Source organism: Somniosus microcephalus, chromosome 7 (genome assembly GCF_052327205.1).
Source record: "Somniosus microcephalus isolate GS21.2 chromosome 7, FLI_Smic_1.0, whole genome shotgun sequence".
NCBI classification, from domain to species: domain Eukaryota; kingdom Metazoa; phylum Chordata; class Chondrichthyes; order Squaliformes; family Somniosidae; genus Somniosus; species Somniosus microcephalus.
In genome coordinates, this window is record NC_140993.1 from 163985166 (window position 1) to 164012242 (window position 27077).

The 27077-nt window shown below is 43.5% G+C and overlaps 1 protein-coding gene across 2 annotated transcripts; it reads left to right on the top strand.

The window, feature by feature from the left end:
- Positions 1–5778: 5778 nt before the first annotated feature.
- Positions 5779–16868, top strand: tmem70 (transmembrane protein 70). Of its 2 annotated transcripts, none has more exons than XM_085993177.1 (3): positions 5779–6028; positions 11684–11786; positions 12156–16868. In XM_085993177.1, exons 1-3 carry the CDS (start codon positions 5828–5830, stop codon positions 12587–12589), a joined length of 738 nt encoding a protein of 245 aa, XP_085849303.1. In that variant the 5' UTR covers positions 5779–5827; the 3' UTR covers positions 12590–16868. The 2 variants fall into 2 exon arrangements, with proteins under 2 accessions (XP_085849303.1, XP_085849304.1); XM_085993178.1 differs by lacking the exon at positions 5779–6028 and adding an exon at positions 6051–8119.
- The last annotated feature ends 10209 nt before the right edge of the window (positions 16869–27077 follow it).

The window sequence follows — 27077 nt, forward strand, 5'->3', positions numbered from 1 at the left end:
CGGAAGGTATCTGTGGGGCGGGAACATAATATGTCAATCATAGTGGAACTCGGAGGGTGTTCCAGAGTGGGCAATGCAGCACCTGGGCAGGCTGGATTCAGTGACGACTTGTTACTGGAGGGGCTAACATTGGGCAGGGCGCTTTCATGGTTTAAGCAAGCGGAACTGGGTGGATGATAGGAAAAGACCATTTGGTCCATACAGACACGGGGTATCTACATGCACCAACAAACGCACCCCACACACTTTTTACTTAAATTAAAATAACATTGGTCGGGGAGATGATGCAGTCCAGTCCCCGCAGCGCCCACCTGTCTCGGAAGGCCTCGAGCGTGCCGGCGGACACCGCGTGTTCCATCTCCAGGGCCACCCGGACGTGAATATAGCCGCGAAAGGGAGGCAGGCAATCGGGCTGGACGACCCCCTCGGCCGCCCGCTGCCTGGCCCTGTTGATGGCCACTTTGGCCAGGCCCAGGAGCAGTCTCACGAGGGGGTCCTCCAACCCGCCCACTCCCCTCCGCACCGGGTGACCGTAGATCAGGAGCGTAGGACTGAAGTGCAACCCCACACACTCTTGAACTTACATCTGAGGCGATAAACCTCGGGCCAATTTGGAAAATACTCATGAGGCCCAAAAATTCCATGGAGATATGCGCCACTGTAATGGTGCATCAACGTCGCAGCGCCCGATTGCCGGGACAAAAGGTCCAGGAAATTTTGGTGTAGGTAACTTAAATCATTACTTACGCCACTCCATAATTTCCTGAGAGTTTTGCACAGCTCCACCATTTCCCTCGCCAAAACAGTTGAACAGCTAAGTATCATACTCCAACCCATTAAAATCAATGGAGAGATTGAGTTTGCTGAATTAAAACCACTGAGATTGCCACTGCCACTTAGATCGTTGCAGAGTAGCACTGGTCACGTGAGTATACAGGAATCACAGCAGGAACGCATTTAAAAGAGGCAACATCAGCCCAGAAATTGCTGGAGTGGTGCATCTTGTTGTTCCCTGACCCTTGAGGTCGTATTATTTTTGTGGCACAAATTGCTGGAAATGCAAATTGATAATGGTGCAGCGACATCAACAAGGTAGCTGGCACCTCTTGACCGTTGGGGCTAATGGTATATCTTCTTAACCAATGAACTTTCAGGATACAAAAAGAAACGGAACGACGGAGAAGGAAATAGGGTGAAGTAGAGTCAAATTAGTTACTGAAAGAGAAATAAAGATAGGGAAAGAAAGATTGGATTAAAAGAGAGAGAGAGAGAGAAAGAGACAGAAAGGAAAAGTAATTAAAATAATTACAAATTTAAAAAACCTCTCGGAACAATTTTCTGACCTGCAGAAGTGAAACTCCACAGTTTAAATAGTTCCCTTCCTGGGCCGCCAAGGTTTCATGTCAGGGCCATAAATCACATAATTAACAGGGTCCTTAAGGCATGAAATAACAGCCCTAAATGTCTGTGGTGAGATTCATTCATATTTACAGTGCAAATCCAGCAATTTCTTGACACTCATGGGGAGGTTAACGACGAGCTCCCGTTTTTGCAAAGCAGCAATTTGTGGCGATTCGCAACTCATGGCATTTCTCTTCCTTGCCACAAATTGCAGGGTTTATTATACATTGGTGGTGGGCGACGTGAACTTGCCATTATTTTCACGGCAATTTCTGGGCCATTATTTTTCCAGCAAATTGTGGTGTAACTTCGTCAATGGAGGTTGGGAAGCACAATGGTCTAACTTTAGGCGTTCATTGCCAATGTCACCATTGCAGTGAATTCCAGGCCAAACTTCTTCTCTGGCCCCTGAAGGAAATAGCAAGGCCCTGGAAACGTATGAAACATACAAAAAGTATTGGAAAACTGGAAAATTTGAGTTTGTCAGCTAGTGGCTCAGTTGGTAGCACCCTTGCCTCTGAGTCAGAAGGTTGTGGGTTCAAGTCCCACTCCAGAGCCTTCAGCACAAAAATCTAGGCTGTTGGAGGTGCCGTCTTTCAGATGAGATGTCAAACCGAGGCCCCGTCTGCTCTCTCAGGTGGTCGTAAAAGATCCCATGGCACTATTTCAAAGAAGAGCAGTGGAGTTATCCCCAGTGTACTGGCCAATATTTATCCCTCAATCAACATTAACAAAAACAGATTATCTAGTCATATCACATTGCTGTTTGTGGGAGCTTGCTGAGCACAAATTGGCTGCCGCGTTTCCTACATTACAACAGTGACTACACTTCAAAAGTACTTAATTGGCTGTAAAGAGCTTTGGGATGTCCGGCTGTCGTGAAAGGCGCTATATAAATGCAAATGGCATGTTGGCCTTTATTGCAAGGGGATTGGAGTACAAGAGTAAGGAAGTCTTACTACAATTGTACAGGGCTTTGGTGCGACCACACCTGGAGTACTGTGCACAGTTTTGATCTCCTTATCTGAGAAAGGACATACTTGACTTAGAGATGGTGCAATGAAGGTTCACTTGCTTGATTCCCTTGGATGAGAGGGCTGTCCTATAAGGAGAGATTGAGTAGATTGGGCCTATACTCTGGAGTTTAGAAGGATGAGAGGTGATCTCATTGAAACACATAAGATTCTGAGGGGTAGATGCTGAGAGGTTGTTTCCCCTGGTTGCAGAGTCCAGAACTAGGGGGCATAGTCTTAGGCTAAGGGGTCGTCCATTTAAGACTGAGATGAGGTGGAATTTCTTCACTCAGAGGGTTGTGAATCTTTGGAATTCTCTACCCGAAAGGACTGTGGATGCTGAGTTGTTGAGTGTATTCAAGGCTAAAAATTCTAGGGAATCAAGGGATATGGGGATCAGGCGGGAAAGTAGAGTTGAGGTCGAAGATCAGCCATGATCTTATTGAATGACGGAGCAGGCTTGACGGGCCGTACGGCCTACTCCTGCTCCTAATTCTTATGTTCTTAAGTCTTTTGTTTTCTTTTTTGATGAAAATTAATTGAAAATATTCACATCGTAGGGCCAGGAAACTATTTGAATTTTATTTTAAAAATCAGGCTATGTGACTGGCTTACATTGTCCAGAAACTGAAGGAGGCAACTCTCATATATACAAGGAAACTAAATGAATCTCTTTAATTTAGGCAAAGGTGTCAGTTTGGTTCAGTGGTAGCGTTTACACTTCTGAGTCAGAAGGTCCTGGGTTCAAGCTCCATGTCAAAGTTTGAGCACATAATATAGGCTGACACTTCAGTGCAGTACTGAAGAAATGCTGCATTGTAGGATGAGGTATTAAACCAAGACCCTATTTGCCTGCTTAGGTAGATGTAAAAGATCCCATAGCACTATTTGAAGAAAAGCATTGCGTTCACCTGTTAATCATAACTAATTAAGAGTCCTTTGTCTCTTTACAAGATCCCACAAACTGCAAATGAGAGAATTGTGTTTTGCTACAAAACAACAGTGACTGCACTTCAAAAATAATGTACGGCTGAGCGTGCTTTTGTATGTTCTGAATCATGTTATATACATGTAAGTTCTTTCTTAAAACAGTCAGATAAGAGGAAGGCATCATAAATCTGTTTCAGTAAAATAGTTGTTTAATCTGAATAAATATCTCAAATATAAATTTACTAAGGGTGTTATCAAATTATTTATTATAAAAGGTTGTTTCTAGTGCCATCGATCACACTTATGGTTTGTTACAGATGCAAAACAATCTTTAAAGAAAAAAATATTTTTTTCACTTTTTTAATTACATGTATGCAGTGTCAGTGTCAAGCACTCCCAGGTCAGGTGTAGCACAGATAGATGTAGAGTAAAGCACCTTTTATTATGCCAGAACAATGTGCCTCAGCTCCAACTCAGAATAGCACCCCGCAATGCGCCAGTGTGGTATTTTTTCAATTTCCCACACCAGTCTGTTACATTGTTATAGTATGACATCGTTAAATGGAACTACTTTGGTTAGTGTATTTATATTGCTATGTGGCACACTGTGCACGGGCAGTGCACAGTGCAAGGTCGGACATCTTGTACCACTCCGCACCATGCGGCAGCACTGTAACAAAGCAAGAATACAGCTAAGTAAAAGCACTAACTAAAAGTGTCTGTAATATATATAGTATAAGAACACAAGGAGACACAACACAGTCATTCTCAGGTCTGTCTGCTGCCATTGCTAATTAGCAATTAATGGCAGTTTTTGTGCTGTAAACCCATTGTTGCGTTTGCAAAGATAATCCAGAGGCCGTATGCAGAGCTCAATTCATGTTGCTTTTAATGGCTGATCCAAACACACTCTCCCAGGCAAAAGCAATCGAATACCTATATCCAATGTCAGACACAATACAACGATAACAGCACTATCAAACTCCATGTGCTCAGGCCAAGGCAATCGAGTACCTATCACCAATGTCAGACATAACACCCATGTCCACTAGGAATTGCCAAACTCATTTCACATAGGACCTTTACAGCCAGCGGAGCAAACATTCATCCCATCAGTCTGGGTTGGATCTAAAACCAAATCTCAGAGGTGAAAGGCTAATATCTAGCCCACTGCCTCACCCTTTCACCAACATGTATTCATGTAGTGTTCCTTATGTGCAGAAAGACATCTCAAAATACTTTACAATAAGGAGGAAGATATATGGCAGACAGAAAAGAGCAAGTCCCCAAGTAGCTTTCTGCCTCCACCCACTTCAAAAATCATTGGGGGACGCAATGTACCATGGTCACAGTCATTTGTGACTTTGGCTAGGGCTGTTTTGATGCTGTGGGAGGAACAGAAACTTGATTAACGGAATTCAAATGGAGATGCAGGAAAAATGATCAAGGACCTGGGAGCTAACAACATGCTTCAGGATCTTGGAGAGGAAAGGGAAGTTGGGAGATGGGATGGTGCTTAGTGAAAACAGATAGCTTGAGAGTAGGTTTTTTTTTAGAATGGGTATGATGCTGCCGGTTTTGAAAGGGAGGGGGACAGTTCCTGAGGCGCTAAAAGGAGGAGTTTGGTGGGAAAGGGGTTGAAGGAATAGGAGGCAGGAGTTGAGTTTAGGGTGGGCAGTATAACTGCACAATTGATTATTTTTTTTCATTATTAAAAATTTAAGTGACATTTGAATTTTCAACAGACCACCTGTGTGTAACTCAATGAAGTGGCTCCAGTGACCTAGAATGAGGATGATAAGATGCAATGGGAAAATGAAGAGAATGCATTGAGATCTCACCCATGTCAATCAACAGTATAACTTTACCCATTTTGAATATTATATACAGCAACTTGTATTTATTCACAGAAGTGTTATAAAACAAAATTTGACACCGAGCTACAAAAGGAGAAATTAAGGCTGACTTGGTCAAATAAGTAGGTTTTAAGGAGTGTCTTAGAGGAAAGAGAGGTAGAGGTTTGCGCGGGGCGGGGGGAATTCGAGCTTAGGGCCTAGGCAACAGAAGGTACGGCCACCAATGGTTGATCGATTAAATATACCTTGTAGTTTAGAGAGATAGTTTCAGGCATTTAGATTACTGATTTATGGGTCAGAAAGGTGTAAAAAGGGCCGAATTGTAACAGGACAGTGGATTTAAACCGGGAAAGTTTGAGCTCAAGAGCTCAATAGACCTATCTCCCCGAATCAGGTTCGTTTGATTTGTAAGTATTTTACATTATTTGGAGAATTAAACTTTGAATAAGTAAAATAAAAACAGAAAATGCTGGATATACTCAGCGAGTGAGACAGCATGTTTGGGGAGAGAAACAAGAGTTATGGGTCAGGTCAAAGGGCGCTTGGAGTAAGCGGCGTTGTGATTGGTGGCTGCAAGCGGCCAATGGGCTGTCGGGGTGTTTGGCGGTACAGGCGGCTGCACCGAAGATGGCGGCAGTGGGTCTGATCCTGACCCTCCGGGGCCGCTCCCTTACCCTGAGCAGGGCGGCCGCGGCTGTGTGTACTGCTGCCCGGCCTCTCTGCACCTTCAGTGGCTACACAAACCGCTACACTTACCGGTTCCTGGACACGCAGCGGCCGGACAGCGCGGGAGGGCCCCGGGTTACCAGCAGCGCCACAAGCGCACAGGTAGAGTAAGGGCAGGGGGACCCGGTCCGGCCCGGGAAGAGACCGGTGAGGGTGGAAGGAGCTGACCAGTGGCTTGTAAAGGAACCTGAGGAAGGTCGCCCGCAAACAGTAATCGGCAGTGCCTCCGAGCACAGGGCAGGATGTGAGGGGGCACCGATGAGCAAATTGATCTTTGGAAAGTTTTTAAAGGCAGGAAAGTGAGAAAGTGATAGGGGTAGGAGCACGGTGATTCCAAGATTGGTTGCTGATGAGGGAACAGGGATAAAGAAATGTTCCATCGTCGGAGGAGTAGAGGGTTAGACTGGTTTACTTTTTTGGTGATGCTATAAACAAATAAACTGTAACTTAAAACATTAAAGGAAACGTAATAAATTAAATTGAAATTCAATTGCCGGTGTTAATAACGCACTCCAGTTCCTGCGGTGCCCACCGGCCGCGGAAGGCCTCAAGCGTGTCGGCGGACATTGCGTGCTTCATCTCCAGGGCCACCCGGGTGCGAACGCGGCCGTGGAAGAGAGGCAGACAGTCGGGCCGAATGACTGCCTGCTGCCTGGACCAGTTGATGGCCACTTTGGCCAGGCGCAGTCCTATGACTGACCAAAGATCAGGAGCGTGGGACTGAAGTGCAGCCAAAAATCGAGGAGCAGCCCCTTCAAATAGTGGAAGAGGCGATGTGACATCTCACACACTGTGTATAGATGGAACATGGACTCCTCCAGGCTGCAGAAAAGGCAAGCGGCCTGGGAGTAGACTGTGGTGTAAGAGTGGAAGGGATTTCCTAAATAAGGTTGAGCGAGGCTGTGAAGCGATTTTAAGGTGATGACCAGCATCTTGAAGTTGATTTGCTGGGGCATGACTTATTGTGGATGTGGACTAGGCCACAGAGTTGATTATAGAATTTTTTAGCAAGTGGGCAAGTTTTTAGTCCATGAAGAGAATATTTGAGATTTAGTCCATGGTGGATGAAGCATGGAAAAGTATAGTAGAGGATGAGGTAAGGGTGTAAAGTGAGAATTGTTCTGTATGTGGAAGAAGGTGGTCTTGGTGATTGGAAAGATGTTGGATTGAAGGCTTCGCTCAAGGTCAAACAATGCTAATTTTGCATATTGGTTTGGGCTGAGAAACTAGCCAAACATTAACCAGCTTTTTCTTCAAGACACATCTATTAATTTCCACTGCAGTTGTATTTTCTCTGTTTTTCTAGTTCATGGTATTTTACTAGTTGTTGTGAACTAAAAAAATGCTTTAGCACAGTTAGATTATTTTCCATTCAAATTTGGCTTGTTTCTGTAGAAAGAATTTTGAATAATGCAAAACTGCGTTGAAGTTAGAAAAACAGAATATTTTTTAAATGGTGAGAAACTATTATGTTGGTGTTCAGAGGGATTTGGGTGTCCTTGTGCACGAAACACAGAGTTATCGTGCAGGTACAGCGAGCAATTAGGAGGGCAAATGGCATGTTGGCCTTTGTTGCAAGGGGATTGGAGTACAAGAATAAGGAAGTGTTGCTACAATTGTACAGGGCCTTGGTGAGACCACACCTGGAGTACCGTGTAGTCTTGGTCTCCTTATCTGAGGAAAGATATACTTGCCTTGGAGGTGGTGCAATGAAGGTTCATTAGATTGATTCTTGGAATGAGAGGGTTGTCCTCTGAGGAGAGATTGAACCTATACTCTCGAGTTTAGAAAAATGAGAGGTGATCTCATTGAAACATAAGATTCTTGGAGGGCTTGACAGGATAGATGCTGAGAGGCTGTTTCCCCTGGTTGGAGAGCCTAGAACTGAAGGGGGTGGGGCATAGTCTCAGGATAAGGGGCAACCGTTTAGGACTGAGATGAGACATTTCTTCACAGGGTTGTGAATCTTTGGAATTCTCTACCCCAGAGGGCTGTGGATGTTCAGTCGTTGAGTATATTCAAGGCTGAGATCAGTAGATTTTTGGACTCATGGGGAATTGAGGGATATGGGGATTGGGGTGGAAAGTGGCGTTGAGGTCGAAGGGCCGTATGGCCTCCCCCTGCTCCTATTTCTTGTGTTCTTATGTTCTTAAGTTTTGTTGGTGGAAGCATATGAAGCAGGCTGCCAGCAAGGTAATTGGGGTCAACTAACACCTTTAAAGGGGAGTTGGAATGATATCTGTTGTGATGAGGGATTGAGGGTTATAGATGGGAAAAAGCACTGCTTGATTTTTTTTTGTAGGTAGTGGCAAGCAGCTTGCATTCCGATCGTAATGGTTGGAAATTCATAATAGTCATACAAGAACTCTAACTGGGGTGGACTTGATGGGCCAAATGGTATTTTGTTTCTGGACTGAACAGTCTGGAAATTCCTAGGGCAGCCCATTTCTGCCTATAGAACTTCTGCCTGCCTAACGGATGTATCTGACTCCTTGACGTCACTAAGTGACATGATGTCAATGGAGCTGCTGTGGTGGCCAAGGAGGTTTCAAAATTTGGAAACCTTAAACACTGACTGTCTGCTGTTGGGAAAGCAGTAAATTTAACAATCACTGATTAATTGCCATGCTACTGACATTTTACACAACTGTGGGCCCTGCTGTCCCCAGTATCTGATCCTGACAACCTATATATGCTTGCATGATGCTGGTGTCCTTGGCATTGGGCCTAGCCCTGAACTTGCAACTTTCTTTAGTTTTTCTCCCATCTCCCCTCATGCCCTCTCTGAGCTCATCTTGTCCATGAGGCCCACCTCCTGCGTCCTTGACCATGTCCCCACCAAACTGCTGACCACCCAACTTCCCTTCCTGGCCCCCATGTTAGCTGATAGTGTTAATGGTTCCCTCTCCTCGGGTACTGCCCCCCTCCCCTTCAAATCTGCTGTCATCACGTCTCTGCTCAAAAAACCCACCCTTTATCCTTTTGTCCTTGAAAACTACCTCCCCATCTGCAACCTCCCATTCCTCTCAAGTCTTTGAATGTGTTGTCGACTCCCAAGTCCATGTTTCCTGTAACTCCATGTTTGAACCTCTCCAATCAGGTTTCTGCCCCTGCCACAGTACTGAAACAGCCCTAATCAAAGTCACAAATTACATCCTATGTGACTGTGACCACTGTCTGAGGCTGAACCAGACAGTCCTCAACCTTGGTGTTGTATTTGACCCTGAGATGAGCTTCTGACGACATATTCGCGCCATCACTAAGACCGCCTATTTCCACCTCTGTGACATTGCCCGACTCCACCCGCCTCAGCTCATCTGATGCTGAAACCCTCATCCATGCCCTTGTTACCTCTACACTTCACTATTTCAATGCTCTCCTGAGCAGACTCTCATATTTCACCCTCCATAAACTTAAGGCCATCCAAAACTGCTATTCTAACTCGCACAAAGTCTTGTTCACCCATCACTCCTGTGCTCGCTGGACTACGTTTTCTCCTGGCTAAGCAATGCCTCGATTTTAAAATTCTCATTCTTGTTTTGAAATCCCTCATGGCCTCGCCCCCCCCCCCCCCCCCCCCCCCCCCCAATCTCTGTAACCTGCTCCAGCGCTCTGCACTCCTCCAATTCTGGCCTCTTGCGCATCCCTGAGTTTAATCACTCCACCATTGACTGCCGAGGCCCTAAGCTCTGGAATTCCCTCCCTAAACTTCTCCGTCCCTCTATCTCTTTTTCCTCCTTTAAGACGCTCTTTAAAACCAAACTGTTGGTCAGCTGCCCTAATATCTCCGTATGTGACTCGGTGTCAAATTTTGTTTGATAATGCTCCTGTGAATACTACCCTAAAGGCGCTATACAAATGCACATTGCTGTTGTTGTACAGAAGTAATTCCTGCCTGGAGGAGTGTGGAAACAAGAAACACCACCCCCATTCTGGCAGAATTTGGAATTGCACAGAAAGGAGTAGAAATCTGATGTAACCAGGTCCCACAGCCAATGTTCCCTTGACGTGGCTGTGCAGCAATGGGAAAGGTCCCGCGCAGGCCACTCACTGGCCTCTCCATTGTAAATACTGCACATGCGCGGAAATTTAAAGGGACCACGCGCTAAAAGAAACAGGCCGCACTGAACAAAGCGCAGCTTACAGGGAACATTGCATGCAGCAAATTCCTCCTCTGCTTGCCCAGGAAACAGTGACACTGCAGCCAGGAATTTCAGGGCTTATGTTATTCATTTGAGGTGATGAATTTAAAACACACTGTTTGAGCTCCGTCTAACTCAGTCTTAAGTAAAATGTTCATACTATATAATTTGTATTAACATTTTTAAATTCCTTAATTTATATGTTAATGTATGAACATAAATGGATTTATGAATAAGATAAACATAGGAATTGCTAGATGAAAAAAGACCATACATCTAGTTCACCTAGTATCCGAGCAGTCGCATGATATAATGCTAATAGAGTTGTTGATTAATCATAGCAAACAAAGAATTTGTGGTGTTTACAGTTTACCAGAATAGTGGACCAGGTGTTCAAATACATAATTCTCCGAAAGAGCAAGATAAATTACACTTTTTTTTCAAAAGCCAATGCCATTTTTGGTTATAAATTGGGATATAGATTGCAAAGGTAAACGTGTAATAAATTTGTTGAAGGCAATGGTTAGGCCAAAGTTGGATTAGTGTGTACAGTTTTGGGTGGACCACTATAGAAAGCGCGTTAATGTCTTGGCGATGGTAGTGTAGATTCTCCAGGATGATACCAGGGGTGAGAAACTATTATGAAGAGACAATTGAGAGAGTGGTACTGTTTCATACTTGAATAAGATGATATTTAACAGATGTTTAAAAAAATTATGATGGGTTTTGAATAGGGAAACCTATTGCCTCTAGTTGGGAGCTGCTGATGAGGGGGGGTCATCACTGTAAAATTGTCACTGGGAGAGAGGTTAGGAGAAAGTTCTTTATATAAATGCTTGTTTGATCTTTGTCACAGGGCATGGTTGAGGCAGAGACTATTGCATATTTAAAGGGAAAAATTGATAAATATTTGAAGCAAAGGAATGTACAAGGCTATGGGGAAGAGCGCAGGGCAGTAGAATTAGTTTTGGATTGCTCCAGCGAAGAGCTGGCACTGGCATGATGGGCCGAACGGCTGCCTCTGTATTGTAAACATCTGTGCTAGTGATACCACTAGCCTAACGTAAGTGCCTCACAAGATGTGTATTGGCATATTACAATATCATTAAAATGCATTGGTTTAATTAGTATTTTTCCTATAGTGTATTGGTACCAATATCCTAAATAAACTAGTGACAATTGATCTCTAGTGAAATGTTCCTAGTGCTGAACTAAGAGAAAAGATTTTAATGCAGAGTAGGAGAGTTTGGGATCAGAAGTTACTTGAGATTAGTGGCAGAGCTGAAAGGAGTCATGGCAATCTGACTCGAAGGTTGGTGCAGTAAGATGTACTATTCTGAGGATGAGGATATATTAAGGCAGAAGAAAGGATGCTTTGTTTTGCATCTAACCTGTGAATGCTTGATGCTGACAAGGGGAGAAATGTGGTTTAAAACAAAAAAGAAATTCCATTCCATGCGTCCCTCAGCTAGATGAGGAGCAGAAATAAAAGTGGGTGAGGGTCTAGTGACTGAGATTTTAGTATCTGACCTCCTTTATTGAAGTTAAAACTTATTACTTGATCCTAGTTGTCCAGTTCTGTACAGATACTATAAGCACTTTCTTGTGTGTGCAGATTAACCTTCCATTCAGTCAACCTTTTCGCTGCTTTTGCTCAGCTGGAAACACTGTGGAGGGGCGATTGATTTACGCTGGAAACTTGGCCAGGGTAGTACTCGGTAAGAGATGAAATCCTCCTGCTCATTGTTTGAATACATGCTGCTAGAATTGGAGGAAGTGAAGGGAAATATGTCTGCATTTATGTTCTAATCTTTGCCTGAGGGAGAACATTTATTTTTAAGGACCGTATGCTAAATATAATTTTTCCCAAGCATGTAAAATCTTCCTTGCACCATTTAATAATTTTTACCTAAAAGTACTTAAATGTGAAACATTATAGTGCACTAAAATGGTTCATTGTGTTCATGGGGATTTTTTTTAGCATTATTTCCAAATATTGTTTCTATATTGCTTTAAAAATTAAAATTTTTGATTATGAAATTAGCACTTTTTTTTCTAATGTCAAATATCTCGATTTCATTTTACAGGGGTGAAGTTCTTCTCCTACTCCACCAGTATTTTCAGTTTCTGTATGATGCCTTATATCCTCTTGCAGTCTGGCCTTGGAATTCAGAGTCCTGCATTGCAAATAGCTTTCTGTGGCATAATAGGGTTCTTTACTTTTTTAAGCCCTATGGTATTGCACCTCCTCACTAAAGGTTATGTTGTTCGTTTATATCACAATGCGGAAACTGACCACTACACAGCAGTCACTTACAATGTTCTACTCCAGCAGAAGAAAACTGTTTTTCATCAAAAGGATGTGAAGGTTCCAGGAGTCAGCAAGATGTTCACCACATTCTATGCAAACAAAAAGTCACTGCTAGTAAATCCAGTACTGTTCTGGCATCCAAATGACTACAGTCACCTAATGGGTTATGATCAGCCCTTTTCCTTTAATTTGGATGAACTGAAAAAGTAACGAGAAGAAGAAATAATGAACATTGGGAGAGGGAAGTTACTTCTACCGTTTGGGTTTATACAGTAAAATTGTTTCCTCGGTCGTCATTGGTAGTCAGCTAAGTGCTCTTTTTATTTTTATGCACTTTGATTAAACAAAAGGATCTTCCTGTATACGCTAAAAGAAAAATACTGCCGATACTGGAATCTGAAATAAAAAGAGAAAATGTTGGACACACTCAACCGGTCAGGCAGCATCTATGGAGATGTTTTGGGTTTATGACCCTTCGCTAGAACCTGCTGAGTGTTTTCAACATTTTCTGTTTTTATTCCCATTATGTACTGTTGTGTAGATACATTATTTACCAATTACTTTTAGTATTTTTGTTCCTTTTATAAATTGCACCCATTTGAAGCCGTCCAATAGGGAGTGCTTGTGGTCATTGAGAACTGACTTGAGTCTCCTCTCGAACTTTCACTTCCTCATGTTGACCATCGATCGAGAGGGTAAGCAACCAACCTGCACCCCGGCCTCTGCCATTGTTGCTTTGAACTAGTTGCTGGAGGGTGAGAGCACGGCCTGGTGATGACACTCTATCTCATGTCCTTTGCTTCTGTAAGAAAGTGCTCGGTTGAGAACAGGAATGTAGTGGCAGAGGATCAAATCTCTGTCCCACTGCTCCCATGCCACCTCATTTTATTTGCTTGTCTTTCCCATCTGGAGTGATTGGCAACTCCACTTAGGTGTGAGCTTCAGACCTACAGGCTTGTGACTGAAATGGCATCCTAATTTGCTAAATGATGGGACACTAAGAAATTGCTGTTGAGTGCATCAAAGAAACCTCCTTTTATTGGCTTTCATAAACTGTTGAAATGGCCAATATATATTTCTAAAATACCCTGTTCATCCAAAATGTATTTTCCGGTTTCTATAAAATATTAGCTTGAATGACATAGCGATTGGGTAGAGGAAAAAAACGTACCATTTGTTTCTATTGCATAGCCATCCTCTTCAATGATATTGTCCTGAAGATCAAGTTTTAAATATACACAGGAGTGGCAGGTAGGTTTTACTTTATTAAATCCAGTTTGGGCAAACAAAAGGGATATGTCATCATAAAACACATTTTAAAATCTCCTTTGTCTTTTTTTACTAAATGGACAACTATTACATAATACCAGTGCGTGCTGACAAGCTAGTTTCCATTGATTTAAATTTTACTGGTGATTTGTTTCTTAAATGGATGAACATATAAAAATGACAGACCGGAAAAGACAAGCTGGTCCATCAAGCCCGTCCCATAGTTTCATAGTGCAATTTATGCACACCATACCTTGCATCCACATCCCCACCAGCCATCCATGCAATTTCCTGGGAGAGCCAAAAAAAAACCCCTAGGTTGATTAGAGGAAAGAAAACCCGGGAAATACCTGTCCAACCCCACTGCCATGTCATTCTTACTCAGTTTTTACAGAAACTGGAAAATTATTTTTGGACGAACAGGGTATTTTTTTTTAGAAATATATATTAACCATTTCCAACAGTTTATGAAAGCCAGCAAAGGATGTTTCTTTGCACTGAACAGTATGTATAAACCATTTCTGATTGTGGAAGCTAACAGATTTGTTTGACACACAGGCAATTTTTTTTTAATTTTTTTTTTTATAAACAGTGTCCCATTGGTCAGCAAATTAAAGACTCTCCAACTTGTCACCCTTGTGGTAAAGACTGATTATGCAGTGAATGAAAAATTAGCCAATTTCATTATTGGAGTAAGAGTAAAAGAAAGACAGACTTGCATTTATATAGCGCCTTTCACAACCTCAGGATGTCCCAAAGCGCTTTACAGACAATGAAGTACTTTTGGAGTGTAGTCACTGATGTAATGTAGGAAATTTGGCAGCCAATTTGTGCACAGCAAGCTCCCACCAACAGTAATGTGATAATGACCAGATAATCTGTTTACCATAATGTTGCAGATAAAAGTGCAGTTTACTTTCCTTTTCATCATGATGGGATTCTAGCTTTTAAAAAAAATGTGGAACAAGTTGATTAATGGATTGTCAGTGTGTGGAGTACAGGTTTAGCAGAAGCTTCAGTGACAGTTAATGCATCCAGAACTTATTCTATATGTTATTTATTACGACTTAAAGTTTGTGGACTTAACAATCAAATAAAAATTAGTCCATGACACATTTGCTAACCAAATAAATTTCTAATATGTTTCAATTTCAGTGGAATAAAGTGTATGTGATTGATAATGGCTGATTTATTAAAAGGGGTAACTCTATTGCTATCATCACTGGTTAGTACTTATCAATTCCTTTTTTAGAATTAAAAAAAAAAAAAATCTCCCCTCGATTTTCTCCCTTTGCAGGTTCCCAAAGGTTTACATTTGCTGTAGGTCTGCTTGATTATCCGTTGTCAAGACTACATGAATCCTGCTGTTAAGACCTTGCGAGGACCTGTGGGAGAATGGCTTTGTGACAATGACTATTTTCTCTCCAAGCGGGAATGTACATGGGTTCCTATTGGCACCTCCGCATTGTAGCACAGCTGTGCTGCTACTTATTTTTTTAATTAAAAAAAAAAAAGTTCTGTAAGCATGCATTAGTTTTTGGAGCAGGAACTTTTAAGACATCGTTGAGGGAAGGAGGAAATCTCTTAATTAGTCTAATGTGAATATTTGATAGAGATTTGAAGAAAGCCCTTTTTTTTGGCTGCTGTTGATATATCATAAGCAGAAAACTAAGTTTCTGTGGCAGTGGTATAGAGGTAGGGAATCTGGTATCTCTAGCCTGTCCTCTCTGTATTGGAAACTCCATATTGGGCTCTTCTGGAAACCAATATTGAAGATTTTGCATTTATCTAAATCCAGAAATCCACTTGACCTGAAATCAGTGATGGTATTGCCCAGAGATACCTTCTTTGTTGAATGTTGTGTACACATGTTTCCAATTTAAAAATGTCAGCGACTTAATGTGAACATAGATCATGAATTGAAAAAGCCAAAGGTGTTTTAAGATATTTACAGTGAGATCTGAGTGAACTAACAGAAACACAATATTGTGACCAGTAGTTATGGAGATGAGACTTTTTCTTGTCTTGCTTCTGCTACTAAACATGAAAGTGGCAAGCTTTGTGATGCTGCAACTTGAGGTTGGTGGCAGTTTTTAAGTGGTCTGATGTACTCAGCTAATAGTCATTATTATATGCTAAATCAATGTGTTGAATAGTGCAGGTAAGCACTGGGATGTTGACTGCAGTGCTACATTTGAAGCATTTTTCAGTGTATTGCCACTAGGTGGTGAAAACACATTGTAATAAGCTCTGTAATGTTTCCTCTTAAAGCACTGACGACATTTTAAATTGTAGACCACTTTATTTTAGACTGTATAATCATATAAAATACTGTAAATTACTTCTCTGTAACCTGCTAGAAAAAAATGTTTAAACTACAGCACCTGTCCAGTGATGCACAAGTTGATGACTATTAACTGCTGTGTTACCTTTATACTCATTTCATTTTTGCATTTTTCTCATCTTGTTAATGTTACCTTATCAAAGGAACAGATCTGCGTGACTGAAAAACATGGACCTGAAGCCCTAACTCTTCTGGGTTTTAAAAAAAATATCAGAGCTGCATTAATAGTAAATTCTGCTAAAAACCAAACATTCAGATAACTAGTAGTAATTTTGCTAGGAGTGTCTGAAAACTCCATTAAAAATCCTCAATTACATTTTGCTGGTTTGTGCAAAATGAAGCCCCAACTCCCATAAGCATTCTTGTGAATAATATTGATAATCATACATTTCTGTATTCCATATAATTTCTACCTTTTCTTACCACACACATTGCACTTGGTATGTAAGTCAGTGAATTTGTAATGTGTAATATTTGCACATTACAACAACTGCTGAACTTGTAATTAATTTATAGATTTGTTTAATACTAAAGGCACAAAGCATGCATTTAAAACAATTTATATATTTCCATTTTCAAATATATATTTAAATATTAACTGATCCTCATGATGGTGAGTCAGAGGATGTGCTTCTTTATGGTATGTAACATTATTGGGGCCACAGACTTATGACAATTGAATAAATTAAATGTGTTTTTATTACAAAGTAGTCTGGGAACATTAGCAATATTTTCTGTTTCGAATTATGTGATTGTCAGTAATTTTGTGAGAATTATGAATTAGTGGCTTTGGTAATTGTATGTATGTGTGTCTACTTATGCAATGAATTTTATGTGTCACTTTAGTAACATTAAAATATTCAAGGTCCAGAGGGAGATGATGGGAGATGTTGCACATATGTAGGGAGCTTGCAGATGTACCAAAGGAGGGCATGGGGTGATGTGGTTTGGTGATATTGGGAGGGTGGTGGAGTAGTGGAAGGATCGGGCGGGCAGTTGCTGTGTTGAGGGTGGTGTCCTTGGGTGTCAGATTAGTGGGAGGGGGAGTTCCAGTGTCTGGAAGTACTGGGATTGATGTGTTGAGTGTGATAATGTTGGAAGGATATTGGTGGGTGTGGGAAGGCACTCTCTGGGTGTGGGATAATAGTGGTGGAGTGAGGGAGCATTGAGGAGGGGAGTTGGTGCATGTGGGAGTACTGGGAGGGAAGTCCCAGATGTGCGAATTGGGTTGTGGGGTGCTATTTGAGAAAAGCATTCTAGCCTCTTGCATCTCAGAACTGGCAATAAGTTCTTTAAGGTATTCGCTGCGATATAGGAACGTTAGGAGCAGGAGTAGGCCATTCAGCCCCTTGAGTTTACTCCGCCATTCAGTTGGATCATGGCTGATCACATCAGCTGCATTTATCTGTTTTGCTCCTTGATGCCCTTATCTAACAAAAATCTGTGTGTATCTCAGTCTTGAAAGCTTCACAGACTTTTGGGGAAGAATGTTGTGTGAAGAACAGCTTCCTGATTTCATTCCTGAACAGCCTAGCTCTAATTTTAAGATTATGTCCCCTTGTTCTTGATTCCCCCACCAGAGGAAATAGTTTCTCAATATCTACCCTATCAAATCTTTTAACATTTTAAATACCTCGATCAGATTACCTCTCAATCTTCTATACTCAAGGGAATGCAAGCCACATTTATGCAACCTGTCCTCGTAATTTAACCCTTTTAGTCCCGGTATCATGTGCTGCATCCCCGCCAAGGCCAATCTACCCTTCCTGAGGTGCGGTGCCCTAAACTGAATGCAGTGCTCCAGATGAGGTCTGATCAAAGCTCTGCAACTGAAGCATGACTTTCTCCTGTTTGTATTCCAGCCCCCTTGAGAGAAAAATCAACATTCCATTTGTCTTTTTTATTGCTTTTTGTACCTTTTTAATGATTTGTGTACTTGTGTCGCTATTCACAATATATATTAATGATCTAGCCGAGGGAACTAGATGTAATATCTCCAAGTTTGCAGACGACATAAAGCTGGGTGGGCGTGTGTGCTGTGAGGAGGATGCCGAGAAACTCCAGTACGATTTGGACAGGTTGGGTGATTGGGCAGATGCAAGGCAGATGCAGTATAATGTGGATAAATGCGAGGTTATCCACTTTGGTGGCAAAAACAGGAAGGCAGATTATTATCTGAACGGCAGTAGATTGGGAGAAGGGAAAGTGCAACGAGACCTGGGTGTCCTTGTGCACCAGTCGCTGAAGGTAAGCATGCAGGTGCAGCAGGCGGTTAAGAAGGCAAATGGTATGTTGGCCTTCGTAGCGAGAGGGTTTGAGTACAGGAACAAGGACGTCTTGCTGCAGTTGTACAGGGCCTTGGTGAGACCGCACCTTGAGTATTGTGTGCAGTTTTGGTCGCCTTATCTGAGGAAGGATGTTTTTGCCATGGAGGGAGTGCAGCGAAGATTCACCAGACTGATACTTGGGATGGCAGGAATGATGTATGAGGAGAGATTGGGTCGATTGGGCTTACACTCGCTGGAGTTTAGAAGAATGAGAGGGGATCTCATTGAAACTTATAAAATTCTAACAGGACTAGACAGACTAGATGCAGGAAGGATGTTCCCAATGGCGGGGGAGTCCAGAACCAGGGGTCACAGTCTAAAGATAAGGGGTAAGCCATTTAGGACAGAGATGAGGAATTTCTTCACCCAGAGAGTGGTGAACCTGTGGAACTCTCTACCACAGAAGGCAGTTGAGGCCAATTCATTAAATATATTCAAGAAGGAGATATATTTCTTAAGGCTAAAGGGATAGGGGGAGAAGGCAGGGACAGGGTACTGAATTTGGATGATCAGCCTGATCTCATTGAATGGCGGAGCAGGCTCGAGGGGGCCCAATGGCCTACTCCTGCTCCTATCTTCTATGTTTCTATGTGGCACTGCCACCGTGCTCAATGGGATAGATTCAGACCAGATCTAGCAGCTCAAAACTGGGCATCCATGAGGCGCTGTGGGCCATCAGCAGCAACAGAATTGTATTCCACCACAATCTGTAACCTCATGGCCTCGCATATCCCTCACTGTACCATTACCATCAAGCCAGGGGACCAACCGTGGTTCAATAAGGAGTGTAGAATAGCAGCACCAGGTGCACCTAAAAATGAGGCGCCAACCTGGGGAAGCTGCAACACAGCAGCATGCTATAGACAGGGCTAAGCGATCCCACAATCAACGGATCAGATCAAAGCTCTGCAGACCTGCCACATCCAGTTGTGAATGGTGGTGCACCATTAAAGAACTAACAGGAGGAGGAGGCTCCATGAATATCCCCATCCTCAATGATGGTGGAGCCCAGCATGTTAGTGCAAAAGACAAGGCTGAAGCGTTTGCAACCATCTTCAGTCAGAAGTGCTGAGTGGTTGATCCATGTTGGCCTCCGACGGTCCCCACCCTCAGAGAAGCCAGTCTTCAGCCAATTCGATTCACTCCACGTGATATCAAGACATGGCTGAGCTCACTGGATACAGCAAAGGCTATGGGCCCTGACAACATTCCGGCTATCGTGCTGAAGACTTGTGCTCCAGAACTAGCCGAGCCTCTAGCCAAGCTCTTCCAGTACAGCTACAACACTGGCATCTAGCCGGCAATGTGGAAAACTGCCCAGGTGTGTCCTGTCCACAAAAAGCAGGACAAATCCAATCCGGCCAATTACCGCCCCATCAGTCTACTCTCAACCATCAGCAAAGTGATGGAAGATGTCATCGACTGCTATAAAGCGGCACTTACCAATAACCTGCTCAGATTTGGTTCTGCCAAGACCATTTGGCTGCCAACCTCATTACATCCTTGGTCCAAACATGGACAAAGAAGCTGAATTCCAGAGGTGAGGTGAGAGTGACTGCCCTTGACACCAAGGCAGCATTTGACCGAGTGTGGCATCAAGGAGCCCTAGTAAAACTGAAGTCAATGGGGGGGGCGGGTGGGAGCTCTTCATTGGCTGGAGTCATACCTAGCACAAAGGAAGATGGTTGTGGTGATTAACCTTCAATCATCACAGCCCGAGGACATCGCTGCAGGAGTTCCTCAGGGCAGCGTCCTAGGCCCAACCATCTTCAGCTGCTTCATCAATGACCTTTCTTCCAACATAAGGTCAGAAATGGGGATGTTCGCTGATGACTGCACAGTGTTCAGCGCCATTCACAACTTTTCAGATAATGAAGCAGTCCATGCCTGCATGCAACAAGTCCTGGACGGCGTTCAGGCTTGGGTTGATAAGTGGCAGGTAACATTCGCGTCACAGAAGTGGCAGGCAATGACTATCTCCAACAAGCGAGAGTCTAAACACCATCCCTTGACATTCAATGGCATTGCCATCACCGAATCTCCCACCATCAACATTCTGGGGGGGTCACCATTGACCAGAAAATTAACTGGACCAGCCACATGAATACTGTGGCAACAAGAGCAGGTCAGAGGCTCAGTATTCTGCAGCGAGTGTCTCACCTCCTGACTCCCCAAAGCCTTTCTACCATCTACAAGGCACAAGTAAGGAGTGTGATGGAATACTCTCCACTTGCCTGGATGAGTGCAGCTCCAACAACACTCAAGAAGCTCGACACCATCCAGGACAAAGCAGCCTGCTTGATTGGCACCCCCTCTACTAACTTAAACATTCACTCCCTCCAGCACTGGCGTATTGTAGCTGCAGTGTGTACCATCTACAAGATGCACTGCAGCACCTCCCAAACCCGTGACCTCTTCCATCTAGGACAAGGGCAGCAGACGTATGGGAACACCACCACCTCCAAGTTCCCCTCCAAGTCACACATCATCCTGACTTAGAAGTATATCACTGATCCTTCATCGTCGCTGGGTCAAAATCCTGGAACTCCCTACCTAGCAGCACTGTGGGAGTACCTTCCCCACATGGACTGCAGCGGTTCAAGAAGGCGGCTCACCACCATCTTTTGAAGGGCAATTAGGGATGGGCAATAAATGCTGGCCTTGCCAGCAACGCCCACATCCCATAAAAACAAATAAAGAAAAACTCCCGAATCTCTCTGCTCCTCTACAGTTCCTAACCATTTTTAGAAAATACTCAATTTCCCCACTCAATCTATGTCCCTTTGCAACTTCCTGCTCCCATCTGCACTACTTTCTGTCCTTCCTAACTTAGTGTAATCTGCAAATTTGGATATACAACTTTCTTCCTTCATCCAAATCATAATAAATATGGTGAAAAGTTGAGGCCCCAGAACAGATTTCTGGGGGACACCACTTGTCACATCCTGCCAATTAGCGATTGAACCCTTTATCCCCACTATCTCCTACCTCCAAGTCAAAAGGCTACCACTACTTCCTTGTGCTAATTTTTGCTAAATCTTGTGGCATCTTAGAGTGCCTTCTGGAAGTTCATATAGGTAGCATCCATCGACACTCCCTTATCGACCTTATTCGTGACCTCTTCAAAAAACTCAGCTAGATTAATCAGGTATGATTTACCCTTAAAACCATGTTGGCTCTCTCTGATCAGCTCATATTGGGCCAGAGCACATAGACATTATTAAGTCATACATTGTGTCTTAAATTTGATATGATTCTTTGATTTTACATTATTTGTAGTTAAATGGGCTCCCTGCCATGTTTCTTCAATAGTGGAGTGTTCAGTCCCCTACCGGATCCAAGATAAAATAGTTGGGATTTCCTCAAGGGGCATAGGGTTAGGATTTCTAAAAGGGTTTCCCATCACTGAGTTTGGAAAGCTTTCAGTATTTAAAGCATATTTAGCACTTCTATTGTAATTGCTGATCTACAGTTGGTAATTACTGTATAACAGTTGTATGCATTACTGGGGAAACACTTTTATAAGGGAAGCAATTCGTGGAAACTTGCAGCCTGAATGAATTGATGGAACTTTGCAACCTTCATTCTCATTTGCCCGCTGCTCACACCTGACCAGCCCGAGGGACCAGGCTGTCCAACCACAGCTCTCTACAACCTCTTGTCCTCTAAAACCTCGCCTCTATCCTAAGCACCCATGCCTTTCCTTCTGTTCCCCACCCACCCCAAGAAAATCCCAAACACTTGTTTCACAAGCATGACCAAGGAGCCAGTTTAAAGTTGCTTTAAAACACTTAACTGCATTTTTGCTCAGATCAGTTGACCCCTGGTAGTGTTGCATTGCTCCTCTGCCTCTAAAACTTCTCAACCAGGCATTCAACAAATATGGACTGTTAAGTAGCCAGTGCAGAATTGGAATGTGTGTCTATAACCAGTGGACGATTTCCAGGCCTACAGCAGGTAACCGGGAGTGCAGAATGGAGGGCCAACTAGCCTCAAAATAAGATTTCTGACAACATTTAAGAAATGCACAACAAAGACGTTTTAGGATCACTTAGAAATGAAGTTGGCATTCTTTCACTCACGAGCGAGAGGATGGTGGAGATACTTATTAAATATTTTCCATCAGTCTTTGAGGAAAGTAGGACGATGTGCAATGGTCAGTAATGGAGATAAAAATTCAAAAGAACACGGATTAAAAATGGTATAGGAAAAATAATAGAAAAGCCGCAAAATCCAGATGGTATACATCCCAGAAAATTGAGGATGAGATAACTGAGGCACCAACTATTCATTTCAAATCTTTGGAAATGGAAATTCTGCCAAAAGACTGGAGGGTGGCAAATGTTCAAGAAAGGGGAAAAAAAGGATAGATAAGGAATCTCTCGGCTAATGCCTGCAGGGAGCAAAGTTCCAGGCAACAGCTACCTGTTGGTGTCCTTGCATGTAATAGCCCTGTACAGCATGGTATCTGTAGGTATCCTTGCAGCAGGTGTCACAGCTCTCTACAAAAACAAAATACTGTGGGTGCTGGAAATCTGAAATAAAAACAAAATGCTGGAAATACTCAGCAGGCCAGGCAGCATCTGTGGAGAGAGAAACAGAGTTAACCTTTCATCAGAATGGGAAAAAGTTAGAGATGCACCAGGTTTTAAGCAAATACAGGGGCAATGAAAGGGGGTGGGGGGAGGAAAGAACAAAAGGGAAAGTCTGAAAGGGTAATAACAACAGAAAATGCTGGAAAAACTCAGCAGGTCAGGCAACATCCGTGGAGAGAAATTTGAGTTAACGTTGTGGAAGGCAGGAGAAATTAAATGACAATGTAACAGGTTTTAAGCAAGTACAGAGGCAGGGATGGGGGAGGGAAATCCATCATTTTAATTCTCCACCCCACTCCCACTCTGACCTCTCTGTCCTTGACCTCCTACACTGTTCCAATGAAGCTCGAGGAACAGCACCTCATCATTCCACTAGGCACTTTACAGTCTTCTGGACTCAACATTGAGTTCAACAATTTCAGATCATTACCTCTGCCCCCATTTTTTCAGATGGCAGCTTTTGCTGATGATTCAGATATTCCCATTTACACCTCCTCTAGACTCATCTTTTGTTTCTTTACTTGTCCCATTACCATCTCCTTTCACCATCGTCCATTTTGTCATTTAATCGCTCCTGCCTTCCACAGACCTTCCCTTTTGTTCTTTCTTCCCCTCCCTGCTTTCCCTGCCTCTGTACTTGCTTAAAACCTATCACATCTCTAACTTTTTCCAATCTGACTAAAGGTCATTGATCTGAAACGTTAACTGTTTCTCTCTCCTCAGATGCTGCCTGACCTTCTGAGTATTTCCAGAATTTTTGGTTTTTGTGTCACAGCTCTGCTGGCTCAGGCTCTAAGAAGATAGTTCTCCATAGTAATTTATTTATACATATATAATCTTTTGCAATTCCCTGGCAATTTTTTCTATTACAAATTCCAATGCCCACATTTGAATGGAAACTGTCTGTGTAAATATGTCATGCAGTAATTACATTGATCTGCCACTGGTGCCACTAGCATTTCACTGCGCCGCCCAGCTCCTCAATCTGTATTGTAGAGAAACTTGGCTGCATATAGTGATACCATTATTCCCGACCAAAGTGGAGATGATTGGGTAATTCCCCCATCAATCCCGCCTGGAGACCCCACTGCTCTAAGTGACTGGGATGGATTTTAAGCACACAATTTGTGTTATCTAATTATCCTCTTCTCACTGCCTTTTGCTGGAGAAAATGCTGCAGTTTTGGTCATGCGTGAGTTCTGTTTGTTGTGGTACGTAGAGACTCTATTTAAAAATAGAATCTGTAAATAGACTTTGTTTGCTGTAAGGCCTGCTGTATATATTGGCCCGCCTCCAACTCATTGGCTGATGGTGGCGATAATAGACACACCAGAGAAAAAATTGGATGCTCCAACCAACTCTCTTTCCCAAATTGCCATATGTTTTGCTATTTAACTATAATACGAAATCAAATAATTAATAAAAACAAGGACAGAATGTATAACCTCAAAATGATCAAATTACATCTGCACACTCGGCTCCAATGTATCTCCTGCCCTCAATGTATCTCCTGCTGCTGCCCAAGAAAACCTGCCCCCCCAGCAAAATCATGGGTTGTGTGGAACATCGGTTTTACACCCTGCCCAATATTACTCTTGGTTGACTTCAATGACGGGTTAGGTTAAAATTGCCCCGGCCAATGTCAGTCACTTCAACGGAGTTGAACAGTGGGCGGGGTGTATTGCAGGCAGCCAATGTGATTCAGCCCGTTGCGTGCTCCCGCCCAAAGATGAATTTCAATCTATGAATGGACAAAAATCACTGGAAAGTTCAAACCAAATGGTTTAAAGGGGAAGTTAAACCCAACTTATACAGGGATTGGGATCAGGATCTGGTTAACCCTCTCGAAAAACACATCTTGTGCTAATATGTGTTGTGTCGGTACCTTTCTACCTAGACACAATTTAGGACTCAGAACTCAGAGATTCAAACATGAAGTGCTTTATTGGAAGGAAAGGAAGTTCTGGAAAGTTCTGAACAAAGAGAGCTAAACTTAACAGAGAACACCCAACCATTTATCTCCTGTGACAGCGCCACCACAGGTGGGAGGAGAACACACAATAGAACACACAATACATAACATTTCCTCCCCTCTTAAATGGAAGGTCCACATTATTCCTCAACAGGTAAGTTACTTTCAATGCACTCAACGAACCTAGGGTAGAGGTAGACTGCCTCAAACCCTGACTTTACCCTGGGGTTTATTCCGCCCCAGTCTTGTGGGTAAGTCACTAAGCCTACAGATCCAAGCGTCTTGGAGGCCGCCGCTCTCTGACAGGATACCGGCGGTCATCGCTGGCTTCCACAGCAGTAGGCATTGACACAGGCCTAGATGGAGAAGGTGCCTGTGTCAGTTGAAAGTCAGGAGTTTGCACAGGTGGAACAGTCTCTTTGACTTCCTGTGTTGGAGAAGAGCACTGTGGCAAAGGATGCTGGTTTGCGGTATCATCCGGAAACAGTTCAGGCCAACCAGCCATTGGAGCCTCTGTGGCTGTCTCTGCTCCTAGCAACAGTTGATATGTGTGTCTTCTCCAGATGACGTCCTCAGCAGTCTCAACCGTGTAAGACACAGGGCCCGTCTGCGCAATCACCGTAGCAGGAACCCATTTCGGTCCAGTGTTGTAGTTTCGAGCTAGGACGTGCTCTCCAGGGTGAAACCGTCTCTCCTTGGCTCTTTTCTCTCTCTTTTCAACTTGAGCTTGTTGTTGACAATGGACAACCTGTTCTGCCCTTGGAGGTTTGAGTAAGTCAAAACGTGTCCGCAACTGCCTCTTCATCATGAGCGAAGCGGGGGAAGTTTTGGTTGTGGCATGCGGCTCGTTCCTGTAGGACAACAGGAAGCTGTTCAGACGTTGGTGGATTGAGCCCTGACCTTGCGATGCCTTCAAGGCGTGCTTCAAAGTTTGCACAAACCTTTCTGCCTGGCCGTTAGTAGAGGGATGATAGGGCGCAGACCTGATGTGTTGGACACCATTCACATGCAGGAAGGTTGCAAACTCCTGTGATACAAATTGTGGACCGTTGTCACTTACGAGTTGTTCCGGTGAGCCATAACGGCTGAACATCTCACCAAGTTTCTCAATTGTTTTCTCTGCCGTGGTAGATCTCATCACAGCGACCTCCGGCCACTTGCTACGAGCATCCACAACCACCATAAACATCTTCTCTTCGAAAGGACTGGCGAAGTCCACATGTACTCGCTGCCACACTTCTGCAGGCCAATCCCAGGGGTGTAGGGTTGCCAGCTGTGGAACATTCCGGACCCTTTGACATGGGGAACATGTTTTGGCTTCCTCCTCAATATTCCCATCGAGACCTGGCCACCAGAAGTAGCTTCTTGCCATTTCCTTCATCCGAACCATCCCACTGTGGCCTGTATGAAGTTGTTGCAGTATAGGTTCCCGCAGAGGTGGCGGAATGATGACACGGCGTCCCCAAAGAAGACAACCTGCCTGGACGGAGAGCTCATTTCTTTTTGAAACGTAAGGTTTCAAACTAGGAGAATCTCCTATAGCTCTCCCTCGAATGACATCATCCATTACCTCAGACAGGACTGGATCATTGTGGGTGTACCTTTGCACCTGAACTGCAGTGACAGGTGCTCCCTCCACTTGTCTAAAGTAGAAGATGTCTATCTGACGAGGCTCTGGGGGAGTAACAGGCAAGGGTAGCCTCGAGAGACCGTCTGCGTTGCCGTGCAAGTCTGATTTGCGATATTTGATGTCGTATGTGTGTCCTGACAACAATAAAGCCCACCTTTGCATCCTGCTTGCAGCGAGAGACGGAATTCCGGTGTGGGGCCCGAAGATTGAAGTCAATGGACGGTGGTCCGTCAGGAGTGTGAACCTTCTCCCAAACAGGTACTGATGAAATTTTCGAATTCCAAAAACGATTCCCAAGGCCTTGCGCTCGATCTGCGCATAGTTACTCTCGGCCTTGTTCAAGATGCGTGATGCGAAGGCGATAGGTTTCTCTTCACCAGAAGGCATGATGTGGGATATGACTGCTCCCACACCATATGATGATGCATCACATGCTAGCTGCACGGGTAGCTTTGGGTCGAAGTGGGTCAGGACCTCCAATTTCAGCAATGTGTTCTTTGCTTGGGCGAAAGCTTCGTTGCACAGTTCAGTCCATTTCCATATTTTGCCTTGACATAGCAA